Raw genomic sequence first — 14,766 nt, forward strand, 5'->3', positions numbered from 1 at the left:
GGAATATCTCAGATCCCGCACTGCTGGGGTTGCAGACCCTGTTAAAGTCCTGTGCTAGGACCCCTGACCCAGGCCACTCCGGTGTCACTTGTCACCCACCTGGGTGCTGAGCAGGGAAGAGGCCGAGTGCTGGCACGAGCTTATCTGGGCTTAAAAACATTTATAAACCAGATTTCTTGAAAACAGACCCCTCGCAGCACTCCTTGTAGTAGGGGTTAATTTTTAGGGGGTAATTTAAAACCCCATCAAGCCGGGTTTGACGTTTCCTTGTATTTGGGGTCCATATAAAACCCCACCAAGCCCGGTTTAGGGCCCTTTCTTCTTTTCCCTCTTATTTCCTACCCAAATAAAATAAATTTTGTGAAATTTTGCAGGGTGCGGGGAGGGGACCCTGAGGCCGCCCTGACCAAGGCGGTGCAGGGCTGGGGGACACCGGGGGGGTGACACCGGAGGGCGACACCGGTGCCCCCCCCTCCCCCTTTGGTCACCCTCCGTTCCCGGCACACGGTGGCGCCGGCGGGAAAGCGCCGCAGCGAGGGGGCGTGGCTAAGGGGGAGGTGGGCGTGGCTTGCTGGGATAAGCCCCGCCCACTCGCGACCTTCTCCCGCAGCGGGCGCGCCGGCGCCGGAGCCGCCGCAGGTAGGGAGCGGGGCTGGGGCGCGCTGCGTGGGTTGGGATTTGGGAGGGTTTTTGGGGGCTCCGCGCCGGTTTTGAGGGGTTTTGCGGAATGGCCGGAGCACGGAGGGCTGGGCGGAGGTGGCGGTTGGTGGGAAAAGGGGGTGCGGCGCGGGGAAAAGCTGCCTGCGTGGGTTGTGCGGGTAGGTGGGTGGGAGGATGCTGGGGTGGGGCAAGACCCCATACACGGGCACCGGGGCGTTGCGGGGTCCACGGAGACCCCGCAACGCCCCGGTGCCCACGGATCGTGGGGGGCCTTTGTACGGCCCTTCCTTGCTCCACGGGGCTGCTCCCGCGTGGATCGGTCACGCTGCCTCGTCCTGAAGCGCAGCACCTCTGGGCATGGCTCAGGTGGGCAGGAAGGAAGTCCCACTTTTTTATTTTTATTTTTTACTGCTTTTTATGTCACTTCGGAGCCGGTCCCAAGCATCCCCGCGTGGGGTCGGAGCCCCGCGTGGTAGCAAGGGCGGTGTCCCGCCTCGGAGCCTCCCTCTCCCGTGGGATGCGGCTGTGGGTTTCCAGCTGCTTTGTAGTTTTCCCTCGTGATTTTTTAATGAATTTTATGCAGCCTCTGAATTTTATGCAGCACGTTCGGAGGGTTGCCCCAAATGGTTATTTGGGAGGGTGCTGTGGCTCCTGGAGCTGTAATCACAGGATTGTAGGGGTTGGAAGGGGCCTCAAGACATCACTGATAATGCATTTTTTGGAGATAATGCTTTTTTTTTTTTGGTTTTCAAAGAGGAGAAGCTGTTACAAAGCAGAGCTGCTCTCCCTTCTGCTTTGATATGGTTTCATAGGGTTTTGATCAAGTACTTGATTTCAACTCCCTCCCAGGGAAAGCAGGGAGGGACCCTCAGATCCCAAACGTCTGGGTTCAATAACCACACGGCTCCGTAGTGCAGGGCACGAGGGCTGCACAGATGTCCTGGCCCCGTGGGCCTGTGCCCGTGTCCCAGCATCGCCCAGCTGGGACCTCAGGGTGGGCCCAGGGCCATCACAGCAGGCGAGGATGAAGTTTCCTACTGAGATGCAAGGGGAGGTTTCAGGCTTAGGATTTAGGATGGGTGGAGAGATGTGGGAGGGGGAATTTGTCTTCATTTGGGCTTCCAATTCCATGAAATATTTCAGAGCATATACAGAGGGGAAGAGGAGGGGACGAAGGAACAGATAGCGGTGTTTGGGATCAGGATGCAGGGTGGTTGCTGTGGCTTTCCCTACAGGCACTCGCACCCTGCTCCCCTTTCCCCACCACCTCCTGGTGGCGAACACCAACCCCATCCCCTTCTTCTCACCCCACGCAGAGGACACCGTGGCCATGTCCTCCCTGCACTAGAACCGTCCCCCCCACCGCCTCGGTGGCTCCCAGCCCAGCCAGGAGGATGCGTGCCTGGAAGGCGGTGGCCAGCACGCTGGTGCTGAGCGGGGTCGATGTGGCGGTCACCACGCTGCTCTACGCCCACGGCCGGGGCGGCCGGGACATCCTGCAGGACCTGCGGCACTTCAACATCTTCAACTCGCTGCTGGACGTCTGGGGGGGCTGCCTCTACCGCAGCTGCGTGCTGCTGGGGGCTTCCATCGGGGTGGCCACCAACACAGCCTACGGCCCCCGGCGCCTCAGGGCCTCGCGGACCTTCATCGCCGTCGTCTGCCTCCTCATGGGCATCTACATGATGGTGAAGCTGCTGCTCTACTCGGAGGTGCGCAGGACCATCAAGGACCCCTGGTTCTGGGGGCTCTTTGCCTGGACCTACGTGGCTTTGGCGGCCACCTTTGGGCTGTGGCAGCTGCTGGCCTGCGTGACGTCCTCCCGCGAGGCGCTGGGGCCCGGCTCCGAGTCCCGCACCGAGGCGGAGGAGAGCTGCGATGCCCCCCGGGACAAGCGGGAGGAGGCGGCGGGTCCCACCATCCACAAGCTGCTGTCGTACACCAAGCCGGACGCCTTCTTCCTGGGCATCGCCTCCTTCTTCCTCCTGGTGGCCGCGCTGGGTGAGCGGAGGGGCTGGAGGGGGCCATGGGGTGCTCTGCCCCTCGTCGGGAGGGAAGGAGCCACACAGGGGGCTCCTGAGATGGGTGGCACCTCCTAAATGGGCTGGGAGAATAATTAAAAGGGAAAAATGTACAGTGGAGGATAAAATGCAGTGGGAAATGGGACATTTCTGTGTGCTGCTGAGGGCTGTGCCTCCTGGTACATCTCATGTGAGGTACAAGTGGTGGGGATGGGGTTGGCCAAGGGCCTTCATGGCTGGGAATGCAGGTCCTGTGGTGGGTCTGTAACCTCTCGTCCTCTGTTCCCGTACAGGAGAGACCTTCCTGCCCTACTACACAGGGCTGGCCATCGACGGCATCGTGGTGCAGAAGAGCATGGACCGCTTCTCCACGGCAGTGCTGGTCATGTCGCTGCTCGCCATAGGAAGGTAATCGCGGGGGCTGGCGCCCAGGGATGCATTTTAGCTTCTTGGTGCTTCACAGCGCTGCGAGGCCGTGGTGGTGGTGGGGAGGCCATCGCATAGCCCTCCTCGTCCATCTACCCGTGGTGGGGGAGCAGGAGCAGGCACAGGGGATGGGTCCCCCAGGGAAGGCTGTCCTGGCAGCACCATGTCCCGTCCTGACGGGTGTCATTGCTGGGGTTAGGACCAGTGCCCCCTTGTGGGGCTGGTAACACCATTAATCATTTCCCGGGGTGGAAACGGTACCGGCACAGCATTGCCCAAGCCCTCGGCGTGGGCGTTGGTGTGTTTGTGTTGCTGAGGAGTGGGTTTCGTGTCCACTGGTCTATAACGTTTCTTATCTGCAATTAGCTCATTTGCCGCAGGTATCCGGGGCGGCGTTTTTACGCTCATATTTGCAAGGCTGAACATCCGCCTCCGCAACTGCCTCTTCAGGTCGCTGGTGTCCCAAGAGATGAGTTTCTTTGATGAGAACCGTACAGGTGGGTTCCCCTTTCCCCTGGGTTTGCTCTAGTCCCTCCATCCCATCCCAGCGTACGGTATTTTTCCCCTTGGTTTGCCCTCCTGGCAGGTAGCTGGAGGTGGCACCCAAATGCTCGTGTTTAGAAATGGGGATAGAAAGCTATTATTTTATTTTATTTTATTTTATTTTATTTTATTTATTTTTTCAACCTTTTGGGTACCTCCCTGCCATGGGGTCAGGATTGCCCAGCACCTTGAGGATGTCACTCTGCCACCAACCAGCCTGACATCCAGCAGCCCTGGGGCTGACACATTCATCTCTGGCCATCTCATCTCCAAAACACCTCCTTTCCCCTTCCTGCACCTCCCTTCAGTTCCCACTGATCAGCTGCCCTCCATCTCTGCTCCAGGCACTGGAAACCTTGGGCGTGTAAAGCTTGCTGTGCTTGCTTGTGGCTTTCCCAGCTTGCCACTCAGTCCCGTCCCCGGCTGTGTCATTCTGGCGTGGTCCCAGTCGGCTGCAACTTTTCCCACACTTAATTTCTTCCCGGCGATATTTTTAGTTTTGAGGTTACCGCTGTATTTAGCAATCGTTGCAAGCTGCCCTGGTAGCTGAGGACACTGGAGATGTTACTGGAAGTGGGATCCAGTAACCCTGGACTAGCAGTTGCTCAGTACGGGGATTCGGCCCTGGCTGCACTTGAAGACAGGCCAAGTACTTAGAAATTCAGGGTGGTGTTTGCTGGCTCTTAATGTTCATCTCCACTGCAGGAGCTTTGTCCTTAGTTGTCACACCCACATCCTCCAGGTCACTTGGGCCTCCTCCAGGCTGCAGGACACACAGCTAAACCCAAAGCTGCCTCATCCTCTGTGGGGCGTGCTGTGCCAGGAGTGCTTCTGGTCCTGCGAGGACAGCAGGGAAAGGTGCCAGAAGCCCCTGGCAGGCTCGTGGAGGGCTCCTGGCATCATTCAGAAATGAGCTGGGGGCTGGGGTGACAGCTCCAGAGGGGGGTTCAGCCCAGTGAACACCCACATGGCAGCCTGTGTGCCCACAGGGTGCCCTCCAGGATATAGCACGGAGGCAGTCCCCTTAGTTCTGCAGATGTCCTGAGTGACACGAGGTTGTAGTTTGTGCTTTTGGATGCATTTCATGTCCCGTGTGCATCCAGCAGCCTGAGCTCCTCTGCTTTGCTTCACATTCACTGTTGTGGATCCCCGTCCATGCTGTTCAGCAAACCCCCAGTCAGGGCCTGGGCTGGGTGAGGAGCTCCATCTGCCAGGACTGCTGTGTGTGGTCCCATCATGGGACACGGGACACGGCCAGGCATTGACCTGCTGTGGTGATATGTCCCCTCTCTCCCTTCCCCAACCCCTCGGTCCTGCAGGGGACGTCATCTCCCGCCTGACGTCGGACACGACCATCGTGAGCGACCTGGTCTCCCAGAACATCAACATCTTCCTGCGCAACGTCGTGAAGGCCACGGGGGTGATCTTCTTCATGTTCAGCCTCTCGTGGAAGCTCTCGCTCGTCACCTTCATGGGCTTCCCCATCATCATGCTGGTGTCTGACGTCTACGGCAAGTACTACAAGGTAGGCAGGAGGGGCTGGTGTGGCTGTCGTGTGCCACGGCGCTGGGCTGGCCCCCTTGGGAAGCTGTTGTGGGGATTGTGGGTGGCCTTGGAGCTGCAGGGATTGATATTGGGGTGTTTTGCTGGCTGTAGTGGGGGCAGAAGGACAGTGTTACACCTATGTGGGCAGATTAGCATAGGCCTGGCTGTTATCTTCGTGCTCAGGAGCTGACAGGAGAGGTAGCTTGCCCACAAGATGTCCCATATGTGCCTGCTCGTTCATCTGCTGAATGTCCTCTCCTCTCCTCTCCCTTTGGAGTGACTCGGGTGGAGGGTTAAACCTAGCCCCAAGCTCCATTTCGATGCCAAAGGCCTGTCCCCCGTGGTTAATGCCACAGCCTGTGGCCCGCACAAGTCTTACACCACGTGCCCTCCTGTCCTGAGGTGGGGGATGTATCCCAGTGCTCAGCCTTGGCTCAGTCCGTAGCCTTGGAAAATGCCACCGTGCCCTCTCCTGAGCCTGAGAAAGGGCAGCTGGATGTGTGTTGAGCTCCCTCTGCTTCTGCTCCTTGCAGAAACTCTCCAAGGACGTGCAGAATGCCCTGGCCAAGGCCAACAACACCGCCGAGGAGACCATCTCTGCCATGAAGACCGTCCGCAGCTTTGCAAACGAGGAGACAGAGGCCAACGTGTACTGGCAGAAGCTGCAGCAGGTGTACAAACTGAACAAGCGCGAGGCCCTGGCTTACACCTACTACGTGTGGTCCAGCGGGGTAGGTGACCAGCACTAGGGACGGGCAGGGGACATCACTTCAGGTGACAAACCACGCGTGGTGTGATGTCCGTGCTGCTCCACGCTCTCAGAGAGCTCTGTGGGATGAGCCCAGCCTTGGTGTCTGCTGCCAGTAAACCACCATCTCTTGATATTTTTTATTATTTTTTTTGAACACATCGAAAATACGTTCCGTTCCCCCTTAGGGCAGCATTGCATCACGCCACTGAGCAGTCTGCTTTCTCCTGTAAATAAAAATATCACTGATAACTGCTCAAGGTCGTGGAAAACCCCGTGTTTTCGGGCTGCTGCATTGCATGCCTGTGCCAGCTCATCTCCGGCTGCTCCAGCCAGGAAGCAGCCGCTGCGTTGGTTGAGCCTCTGCTCAGAAACAGGGATCTTCTGTGTGGGGGCAGTGGTGAGGGGAGGCTGCTGATTTTTTTTGTTTTGTTGTGTTTTATTTTTATTTGCAAGGTGTTTTTTTCACTGCTTGGGACCAGATGGTCCAGGGCTTCTGCACCAGCAGCTAAGGCAGTGCAAAGCCCTCGTGTCGGGCTGCCCTTACCCACACGACTTCAGGGATGCTGTTGAAAGGTTTTTTGAGGTATGACGCCCTCGTGCAGCTGTGGGAGGCTTACGGGTTCCCAAAGCTGGAAGCAAAATCGGAGCATTTCTAGCATTGTTCCTACACAACCAGGTGAAGCCAGCAGCAAGAACTGGGTCAGAACAGATCCCGCTGAATCAAAGGAGTCCAAAAACATTAAAACTGCTCCTGTGGGGCTCACGTAAAAAGAAGCTGACAGATTTAGCACAGCCCTCGCGGAGCCTTTCTCAGAGGAAACTGAGGATCTTAAGGTCAGATCTTGGTGGAGAGAAAAGGAACTTTTCCCCAGTAGCAGCCTGCGTGGCAAACGTTGCGCAGAGCGCTGGGCATTGCGTGGAAAGAAGCAGGCTGACTAAAGGCACGGGGCTGTTATCTGTCACGTCAGGGCTGAGCTGTCTCCGCGGAGTAGGTGGCACCCCCACACACTGATCTCAAGCGAGAGCTGAGGTTGTGCTGCAGGGATTTTGTGCATTAGCTCTTGGCTTGGTTTGGTGCTCTAAATTAAAATGTGTCACAGTCATGTAACAGAGTTTATTTTAGTGGCGAGGTGACTGCATGTGTTGGGTAATTCGAGCATGGATCATTATCCTTGAGGATATTAGCTCAAGAGACATCGATGAGGCACTGTGATTTCAGATAAATTCTCCTTCCTTGGCTGTTGCCCCTCTGGACTCCTGTTTTGCTGAAAGATCCCAGCCCAAGTACCTGAGTTGTTTTTCCCTTCTCATATCCATCCTCGCTGCTGTCAGCCATGCGCTGTCAAGGATGCTTGGTTTGGGGCTCAAAGAATAAATGTCAGCTCCTGAGCTGTGGGCTGTTGTGTGGGTAACTACAGCAACACCAAAACATCAGTCGTCCTTGCTGATTTGGGGCTGTTTGCTTGCTTTCAGCTGACCCTCCTGGTGGTCCAGGTCAGCATCCTTTACTACGGCGGGCACCTCGTGATCTCTGGGCAAATGACAAGCGGAAACCTGATATCCTTCATCATTTATGAGTTCGTCTTGGGAGACTGCATGGAGGTGAGCCTGATCCCTCTGGGACACCCCGTATCAAGGTGATGTTCGTCTTCCAGATGTTCCCAGTCTCTGCAGTTGCAGGATTAGACCCGGTGTTGCCCACCCTACCACACGGGCGGCTTCGCCCACCTGTGTGCCCTCTGCTCCCCGCTCCCATCCCACTGTGGCCCCACAAACACAGCCACTGCTAACGCCTGGACACCTGAAAGCACCCAGAGCAGCTCAGCACCAATAAGGCAATCAGCACCAAAAGGTTTGGGCTGGCCCCGCTGAACAGGAGAATCCTGGCTGTCTCCCAGGCACGTTTCGTGGTATGAAGGATGCCGAGATTGTGCGTCTGCCTGTTAAATTTCAGGGTTCATTAAGAGCTTAATTACATTACTTTATTTTTTTTAACTTCCCTGGAACAGGCTGCAAGCTGCTGCGTTGGCAGCATGTTAGTGAGCTGGGATTGTGGGCGGGACAGTGGAGCCCACCTGGGGCTGCCTCCCCCTCGCCAAGGTGTCAGTTTGGCTAATTGAGGCAGAAATTAGCAAGTCCAGGTTTCCTCGCAGCCAAGTTTGGTTTCAGCGGTGCTTCAGTGACAGAGCAGAGCCGGAGACAGCTCGCCCAGCTCTCACCATCTGTGCTGATAACTGCAGGCTCTGGTGGTGTTTCCAGGCTGTGGTTTTGGTGTGCGTTTCGTATGTTTTTTTTGTTTTTTTTTTCGTCCTCCGATGGGAGGGGCAGTTGCAATGCAGGCTGTTCAGCAATTCTGGGTTTAACAGAGAAGGGCCAGCGTGATGGGGCATTATTCCGGAGAGGAATAAACCTTGGGTGAGGGTAAGAGCTTTCTTTCTCTCTCTGCTTCTAGTTAACGTCAGGTGATGGATTTGGAAACACTTTGACCACTCTCCTCACGAGTGGCTGTGATTGCTGTTTCCATCACTTGAGAGGGTTTCTTCGTTGCCTCTTCCCTTCCAGTCCGTGGGCTCCGTCTACAGCGGCCTGATGCAGGGGGTGGGAGCTGCTGAGAAGGTGTTCGAGTTCATCGACCGCAAGCCAACGATGGTGAACGATGGGTCTCTGGCCCCGGACCACGTGGATGGGAAGGTGGAGTTCAGAAACGTGACGTTCTCCTACCGCACTCGCTCTGCCACGCAGGTCCTCCAGGTGAGCCCCACCAGTGTGGAGAGCTCCCCATCGGGAGGATAATCCTATCACGATATTCCTCTGTCACGACAATAATTGATCCCCAGCCCACAGGGAAGGTCAGCTGCCCTTCTGGAGATGCATAAAGGCAGGCTCAGTGGGATGCTGGCAAACAGTTCATAATGAACAGTGGGTGTCCAGAGCTGCCTTTCCTTACAGGGAAGGAGTTTTATTAATAAAACCATTGTTCCCAGCTCAGACGTTGAACATGTCAGCGTGGTACAGGGCTTTGTGCCAAGTTGTCTCAGGCTGCTTCCATATGAGAGAGGGGCTGGGGTCACAGGGCAGGGCAAGACAGCAAAGCCGTGCAGTTTTTGGAGGTCCTGCCACGCAAGCAGGCAAATTCAAAGCGAGCTTGCAGGCTTCTTGCTTCCTCGGAGGAAGGGAGCTGGGACGAGAAGCAAACAGCTAGTCTTTTGTAGGCGAGATGTCTGAAGCAGCTCGCCATCAAGGTGGGGACTGCAATTTGGCTAAATCCCCTGCACAGTGCCCAAAGCACTGCCCCAGGACCTTGGTGAAGGCCAGCACCTGACCACACTCTCCCATCCGTGTTGCAGAACGTGTCCTTCACCCTGCACCCCGGCAAAGTGACGGCGCTGGTGGGCCCCTCGGGCAGTGGGAAGAGCTCCTGCGTCAACATCCTGGAGAACTTCTACCCTCTGCAAGACGGGCAGGTGCTGCTCGACGGGCGTCCCATTAACATGTACGATCACAAGTACCTGCACTCAGTGGTACGAGCGACTGCTACGTGTCTTCTAGCTAGCGCCTGCCGTGGTCGGAGGGGATGGATGGCAGTGGTGCATGTGGCTGTGGATTTGAGCTGGCAGCCTCCGAAATGTCTGGAAAGCTGGAGGTGGCCCAGGAAACAAATTTAGATTGTGGGGGCAGAAGGGAAAGGGGCAGTGATCGGTTCGTGGGGAGGGGGAAGTCTTCCAAAACCAGGACAAGCAACATGTTGTGTTTTTGTATTTTTTGGCCAACCCATTAGAAATACGGTTTTCACTGTTTGATTAATTACAGTCTAAACTGAGTTTGGAAAAAGTGTTTTACAGTCTTCCAGCATGTTCCACCTTAAGATCTTAAAGTAATTTTCAGATGAGATTTTGGGATTTAAACTGCTCGGGATGCCAGCAGCAGCAGGAGCAGTGGAGGGGCTGGGTGCTTTCCCCAGGAGAGAGGGGTTTGGGCCCCTTGTCTCTTGTCTGCACGTCAGCACAGATCAGTCTCCATCTCCTCTGCAAGTAACTGCTCGCTTTGTTTGCCCCCAGAGTGAATGGCCTCGCAAGTCAGCAGGAAAACCTGAAAACAATTGATCAGAAGCAGGCTGGAAAGCCAAAGTCAGTGTGACTAATTTACATTCCCTGCCTGTACTGAGTGAAAACTAAAAGACAAGCAAGTCTTTCAGCTTAGCAGGCCTGGTGTGGTGTTAGGAGCATGGGGAGAAGTCAATTAAAATATGACCGTATCCTGCTGGCTCTCTTCACGTCCCGTTCTGAGCAATAATTTGGAGGGTTCAATTTATTTCAATATAGGCTGTTTAACAAAGGCGGAATTTGAGAGTGAGCAGCGATGGCTGTACAGTGGGGCAGGGAGACCGTTGCTAAGCAATTAAGGAATTGCATCAGCTATGTCCAGAACTTCCTAATTTTGGATTAAAAGACGCAGGGGGGATTATTCACAGGGCCCATTTGTGACAACTAGCCTTGAACAGGAAATCAGCAAGATTTTGGGAGGTCTGTCCGGTCTGCCTTGTCCCAGCAACTGGTTTCCCATACTGGGAAGAGCAGACAGTGCTGGGAATTATGGGCTTGGAGCAAAACCACAGCAGGGTGCTGGACAGGGGGTGCCCATCTGAGGTGCCAACATACCAGCACTGCCTGCGTTTTCTTTCCTATGCAGCAGCCTCCCAGCACCCTGTCAGTACCAGCGTCGCTGGAAGCTGACGTTGAGCAATTTCTGTCTCTCAGTTTAATGGTGGGGCTCTGCCCACTCGAGTACTTACCTGGCAGGAACAAATGCTGCTGATCTGAGATGTCAGACGTCGTGTCTCCAGCTCCTTACTGCCTGCTCTTCCCTTTCTTTCTGCAGATCTCCTTGGTGAGCCAAGAGCCGGTGCTGTTTGCTCGCTCCATTGCTGATAATATTTCCTACGGCTTAGCTTCGGCCTCCTTCGAGTCGGTTGTTCAGGCTGCACAGAAGGCTAACGCCCATGCCTTCATCACGGAGCTACAGGACGGCTACCACACAGGTACTGACATCCCTCCCTTTGCCCTGACCCTGAGTTGTACCTAGGGAACCATGAGAAGGCAGAGAGGGAAGCTGGGACCTGGATGATCTCCCAGGCTCGGGGACTTCCTCCTTTGGTTGTTTCCATGAGCATCAGTCCCTCACACCCTGGGACTTGGAGAACTTGCTGCTGGAGGGAAGAACTGTAGCCTTGCAGGTGTTTAATACATTTAAATTAATCTGCCAAGTGAGCAGGAGCCGTAGCATTTATCTGGTCTTTGCTTCAAAGCGTGCCACCATCCTGGTGCTGTTGGCTGGGCGCTGAACTTGGTGGCAGCTCTTGATTTTTATTTTGCCCCCTTTTTCTCTCTTGATCCAACAGAGGCAGGCGAAAAAGGAGCTCAACTGTCAGGTGGCCAGAAGCAGAGAGTGGCTATTGCCAGGGCCTTGATCCGAACGCCCCCCATCCTCATCCTGGACGAAGCCACGAGCGCGCTGGACGCAGAGAGCGAACACGCGGTGAGTGGGTGACCTGGGTGTCAGGGCCTGCCAAGCCCTCTCAGGTCAGGATCCCTGCCAGCTGCTGAAGTGTGCGAAGTGTTAGCTGGCATACAGCAACACCGTGCAGCCTTTTGGGCCAAGACGCACGGAAAGACTCTAAAAATGGTTCTGCAGTAGGCAGGGTAGGACTACCCGAGCTGAAATCCCAGCTGAGGCACCGAACCAGCCATACTTGCAGGAAAGGCCCTGAGCTCTGTGAGCTGTGCCGTGGTTTTTCTCACTGGGATGTGACAACCAAACGGCTCTACCAGCAGCAGAGCACTGTCCTCAGCATCATGCGTGGTATCCGATGCCAGCCTGGGGCTGGTTTTGGATAGCTGGGGGTGTCAATTTGATGTGTGCCTGGTGACCATCTGCCAGCCTTCAGATCTTAGCGCCTTTGTCTGTCTTTTGGCTGGAAAGCAGCTCTCTTGGTTTGCCTTGTTAGCTTCCCAGGAAACAGCCCCACCTTTCTAAGCAGCTGCATTTCCCAGGTATCAGCTTCCCGCAGTCTGTGCCAACACTGCGTGGCCTTTATTTGCATCCCAGCTCTAACGAGAGCCCAGCATGCAAGAGCAGACCTGTCATTTAACCACCCTAGCCCTTTCCTGGCAGCGGATGGATGCATACCGCATCCGTGAGCTGGCTGGACTGAGAGGATTTGTGGCTAGGCAGTGAGAGCCAGGATGGACATGCCGGTGCTGGTAGTGCTACAGGGAGTCCTGCTCTCGTGTCCTCTGCGTAGCCAGAGGAGAGCAAACCTCCTGCCCAGAGATTTCTTAACACAGAGCCACAAAGCTGCTCTTCTCCCCTCCCAAAGCGGTGGCAGCGATGCTCATGCACTAACAGCTTTTCCTCCCGTGCAGATTCAGCAGGCGATTTACAGCGACTTGCAGAACCACACCGTGCTCGTCATAGCTCACAGGCTGAGCACTGTGGAGAAGGCACACAACATCATTGTGCTGGACAAGGGCCGCGTGGTGCAGCAGGGCTCGCACAAGGAGCTGATGGAAGAAGGAGGGCTTTATTCCAAGCTGGTGCAGAGACAGATCCTGGGGCTCGAGGCGGGCGGCACGGGCGGCCACCAACCCGAAGCCCGGGGAGATTCAGCGAAGGCACCCAGCGGGCTGGAGGAAGAATTCAGGATAGACCATTCCCTCCCGGCCACGGCGCAGGACGATTATAACAACACAGCTCACAAGTGAGAGCGGCGAGGGCCGGCGCTGGAGACGCTTGCTGGGATGCCGAGGCAGGAGGCAGCTTGCCGACGGGCCGGCACGCCGCACAACGCCACCCGTTTGCCCGTCCCGCGTGCGCCACGCAGCCGTGCACACAAAACCACACACTTCTAGAGCTTCCTGCAGTACAGCCCGGCGGGGCAGACGCCTGCTGGTTAAACAGGGAAACCGACTGGGGAGTTGGGTCTTTAGCCATTCTCAGCATTTCTACTGGGTTTCTTTTCTTACTACCAGTAATTCCTCTCGACTGGGACTTTTCTCCCATTGATATGCATGTGTAACTGCTATTAACTGTACTGGATGTTAAATGCATGCATGGAGGGGAAGGTTGAAAACCCCTCCAGGAATTTCAGGGGGTGGCTTTCTTGGCTGGGTAGAAAAGCAGCGACTGTAAAACAAGGTCCTGCTCCTGCTGTCAATCTATGGGGTCAGTCCAAAGTCTGCTGAAGTCTGTAGGGAGCTCCCTTCAGCTTCGGGGAAAATGGGATCCCTTCCATGGGGCTGAATGCTGGGAGAGTTTTGCACTGAGTGCCTGCAGGCTCAGGCTCACAACCATTGCTGCTGAGCTTGTTTCACGTAGTAATCATCCTTCCTGGAATGAGCCAGGGGACCAGGAGGCAGGTGTTGCTTTCAGATTTACTCTTGGTGCTTGGTGGGTGTTTGGTTTTCTTTTTAAGGACGAAGAGTTTTACCATAATTGGGTTAGGGATTTTTTTAATTATTATTATATTTCTGTGTGCACTGTACAATGTCTGTCTGGCTCCAGTGTCCACTGAAATTCAGTCTGTTACTTCAGTATTTTTTTAAACTCACAAACCCGGTGCTGGTTTGAAAAAAAACACTACTAAAGACAGGCATAAAATACTAAAAGACAGCACTTTATAGAACCCACCAAAGCTTTGTTCAGCTTCAGGCAATGCAAGTGATTTCACTGCATGGGAAATCCGTACAGTCACTTTCCTGGAAGTCAGACTTCCGCTGCCTGAACTGTGAAATGTGTTTCTTTGAGTACTATTTATTAACTTTTAGTAAGAGGGAAAGAAAGACATATATTGCTCCTAGTCCTTTCGTGTGATGGCTCTGGCTTAGTAGTGTTAATGCTGCCATAGATTGGTGAAGAAACCTATGCAGCCAGGCAGATGCTATTGAAAAATAGCATTGGATTTTGTGGGAAAGATTGACTCAGACTGTGCATAGTTAAGAAATGATCTCAAGCACTTTAGCTCTCATGTTTTTCAGTATTTGAATGCTGCTGTGTTTTACTTTTTGGCAGTTTTGCAGTTTCGTTGTTCGCACTGTTTTGATTTCGTTCAGTGATGTTTTACAAACTCTTTAGTGTCCTTGAGGAGGGATGCTCAAACAAAAATAAAATACTACCTCTGCCACTCAACATTGAGCCAGTCTAGTGGGGGATGTTTTGTTGTTTTGTTTTTTTTGCATTCAGAACATCTGGGTTTTTCAAGGTAATGTTCATCTGAGATGATGGATGGATACAGCTGCTTACCACACATGTTCTGGTTCCCTCATGGGGAATAACAAGAAGTACCTATGGAGAATGAGGTATGTAACAGCCTTCAGCATCTGATAATGACCGTGAACCATCACACTAGGTATAACTTGTTTAAGAACTTGTTTCCATCTCGGATCCCATCTGGCAATCAGTCCCACACAAAAGGACAGGCAGTCTGACCGTTGTCAAAGCACAGGGCTTTGTGGCTGGAGTCTTTTCAGCTGCTTGCTTTTGTGATAGGATAAAAATCCGTGCCTTGGAAGGAAGAGAGCTCTCTTTGTCTTATCTTCCTCCACTCGTGAAACCTCTATCATGCTGCAAAAGCTCACTGAAATCATTTCTCCGCACCATTTCAGTAAGTGGCCAGTATGTTCCTGCCTGATGCTAATATTCACTGTGGGTATAAAGAGGGGGTTCCACCCAGTGCTGGAGGGCAAGCGATTAATTTTCTGTTCTTATCAGCGACTGAGCAAATTTCTAGGGTTGTAGAAATGGAATTGATTGCTGCTTAATTGA

At 54.3% G+C, this 14,766-nt stretch overlaps 1 protein-coding gene across 2 annotated transcripts; it reads left to right on the plus strand.

Annotated features, from left to right (window-relative positions):
• The first annotated feature begins 598 nt into the window (after positions 1 to 598).
• ABCB9 (ATP binding cassette subfamily B member 9) lies at positions 599 to 14,136 on the plus strand. 2 transcript variants are annotated; one of them, XM_084538746.1, is made up of 12 exons: positions 599 to 639; positions 1,977 to 2,661; positions 2,975 to 3,089; positions 3,474 to 3,604; positions 4,970 to 5,175; positions 5,729 to 5,926; positions 7,420 to 7,548; positions 8,509 to 8,697; positions 9,294 to 9,467; positions 10,825 to 10,984; positions 11,345 to 11,481; positions 12,369 to 14,136. In XM_084538746.1, exons 2-12 carry the CDS (start codon positions 2,055 to 2,057, stop codon positions 12,705 to 12,707), a joined length of 2,385 nt encoding a protein of 794 aa, XP_084394872.1. In that variant the 5' UTR covers positions 599 to 639; positions 1,977 to 2,054; the 3' UTR covers positions 12,708 to 14,136. The 2 variants fall into 2 exon arrangements, with proteins under 2 accessions (XP_084394872.1, XP_084394871.1); XM_084538745.1 differs by lacking the exon at positions 599 to 639 and adding an exon at positions 1,003 to 1,026.
• The last annotated feature ends 630 nt before the right edge of the window (positions 14,137 to 14,766 follow it).

Source organism: Aythya ferina, assembly GCF_964211825.1.
Source record: "Aythya ferina genome assembly, chromosome: 17".
In the NCBI taxonomy this organism is placed as follows: domain Eukaryota; kingdom Metazoa; phylum Chordata; class Aves; order Anseriformes; family Anatidae; genus Aythya; species Aythya ferina.

Excerpts from the sequence above, each read along its gene's own strand:
- ABCB9 (XM_084538745.1), top strand. Across the intron at positions 2,662-2,974 it reads CCTCCTGGTGGCCGCGCTGG|GAGAGACCTTCCTGCCCTAC; the intron begins GTGAGCGGAGGG and ends GTTCCCGTACAG. Across the intron at positions 5,176-5,728 it reads TCTACGGCAAGTACTACAAG|AAACTCTCCAAGGACGTGCA; the intron begins GTAGGCAGGAGG and ends TGCTCCTTGCAG.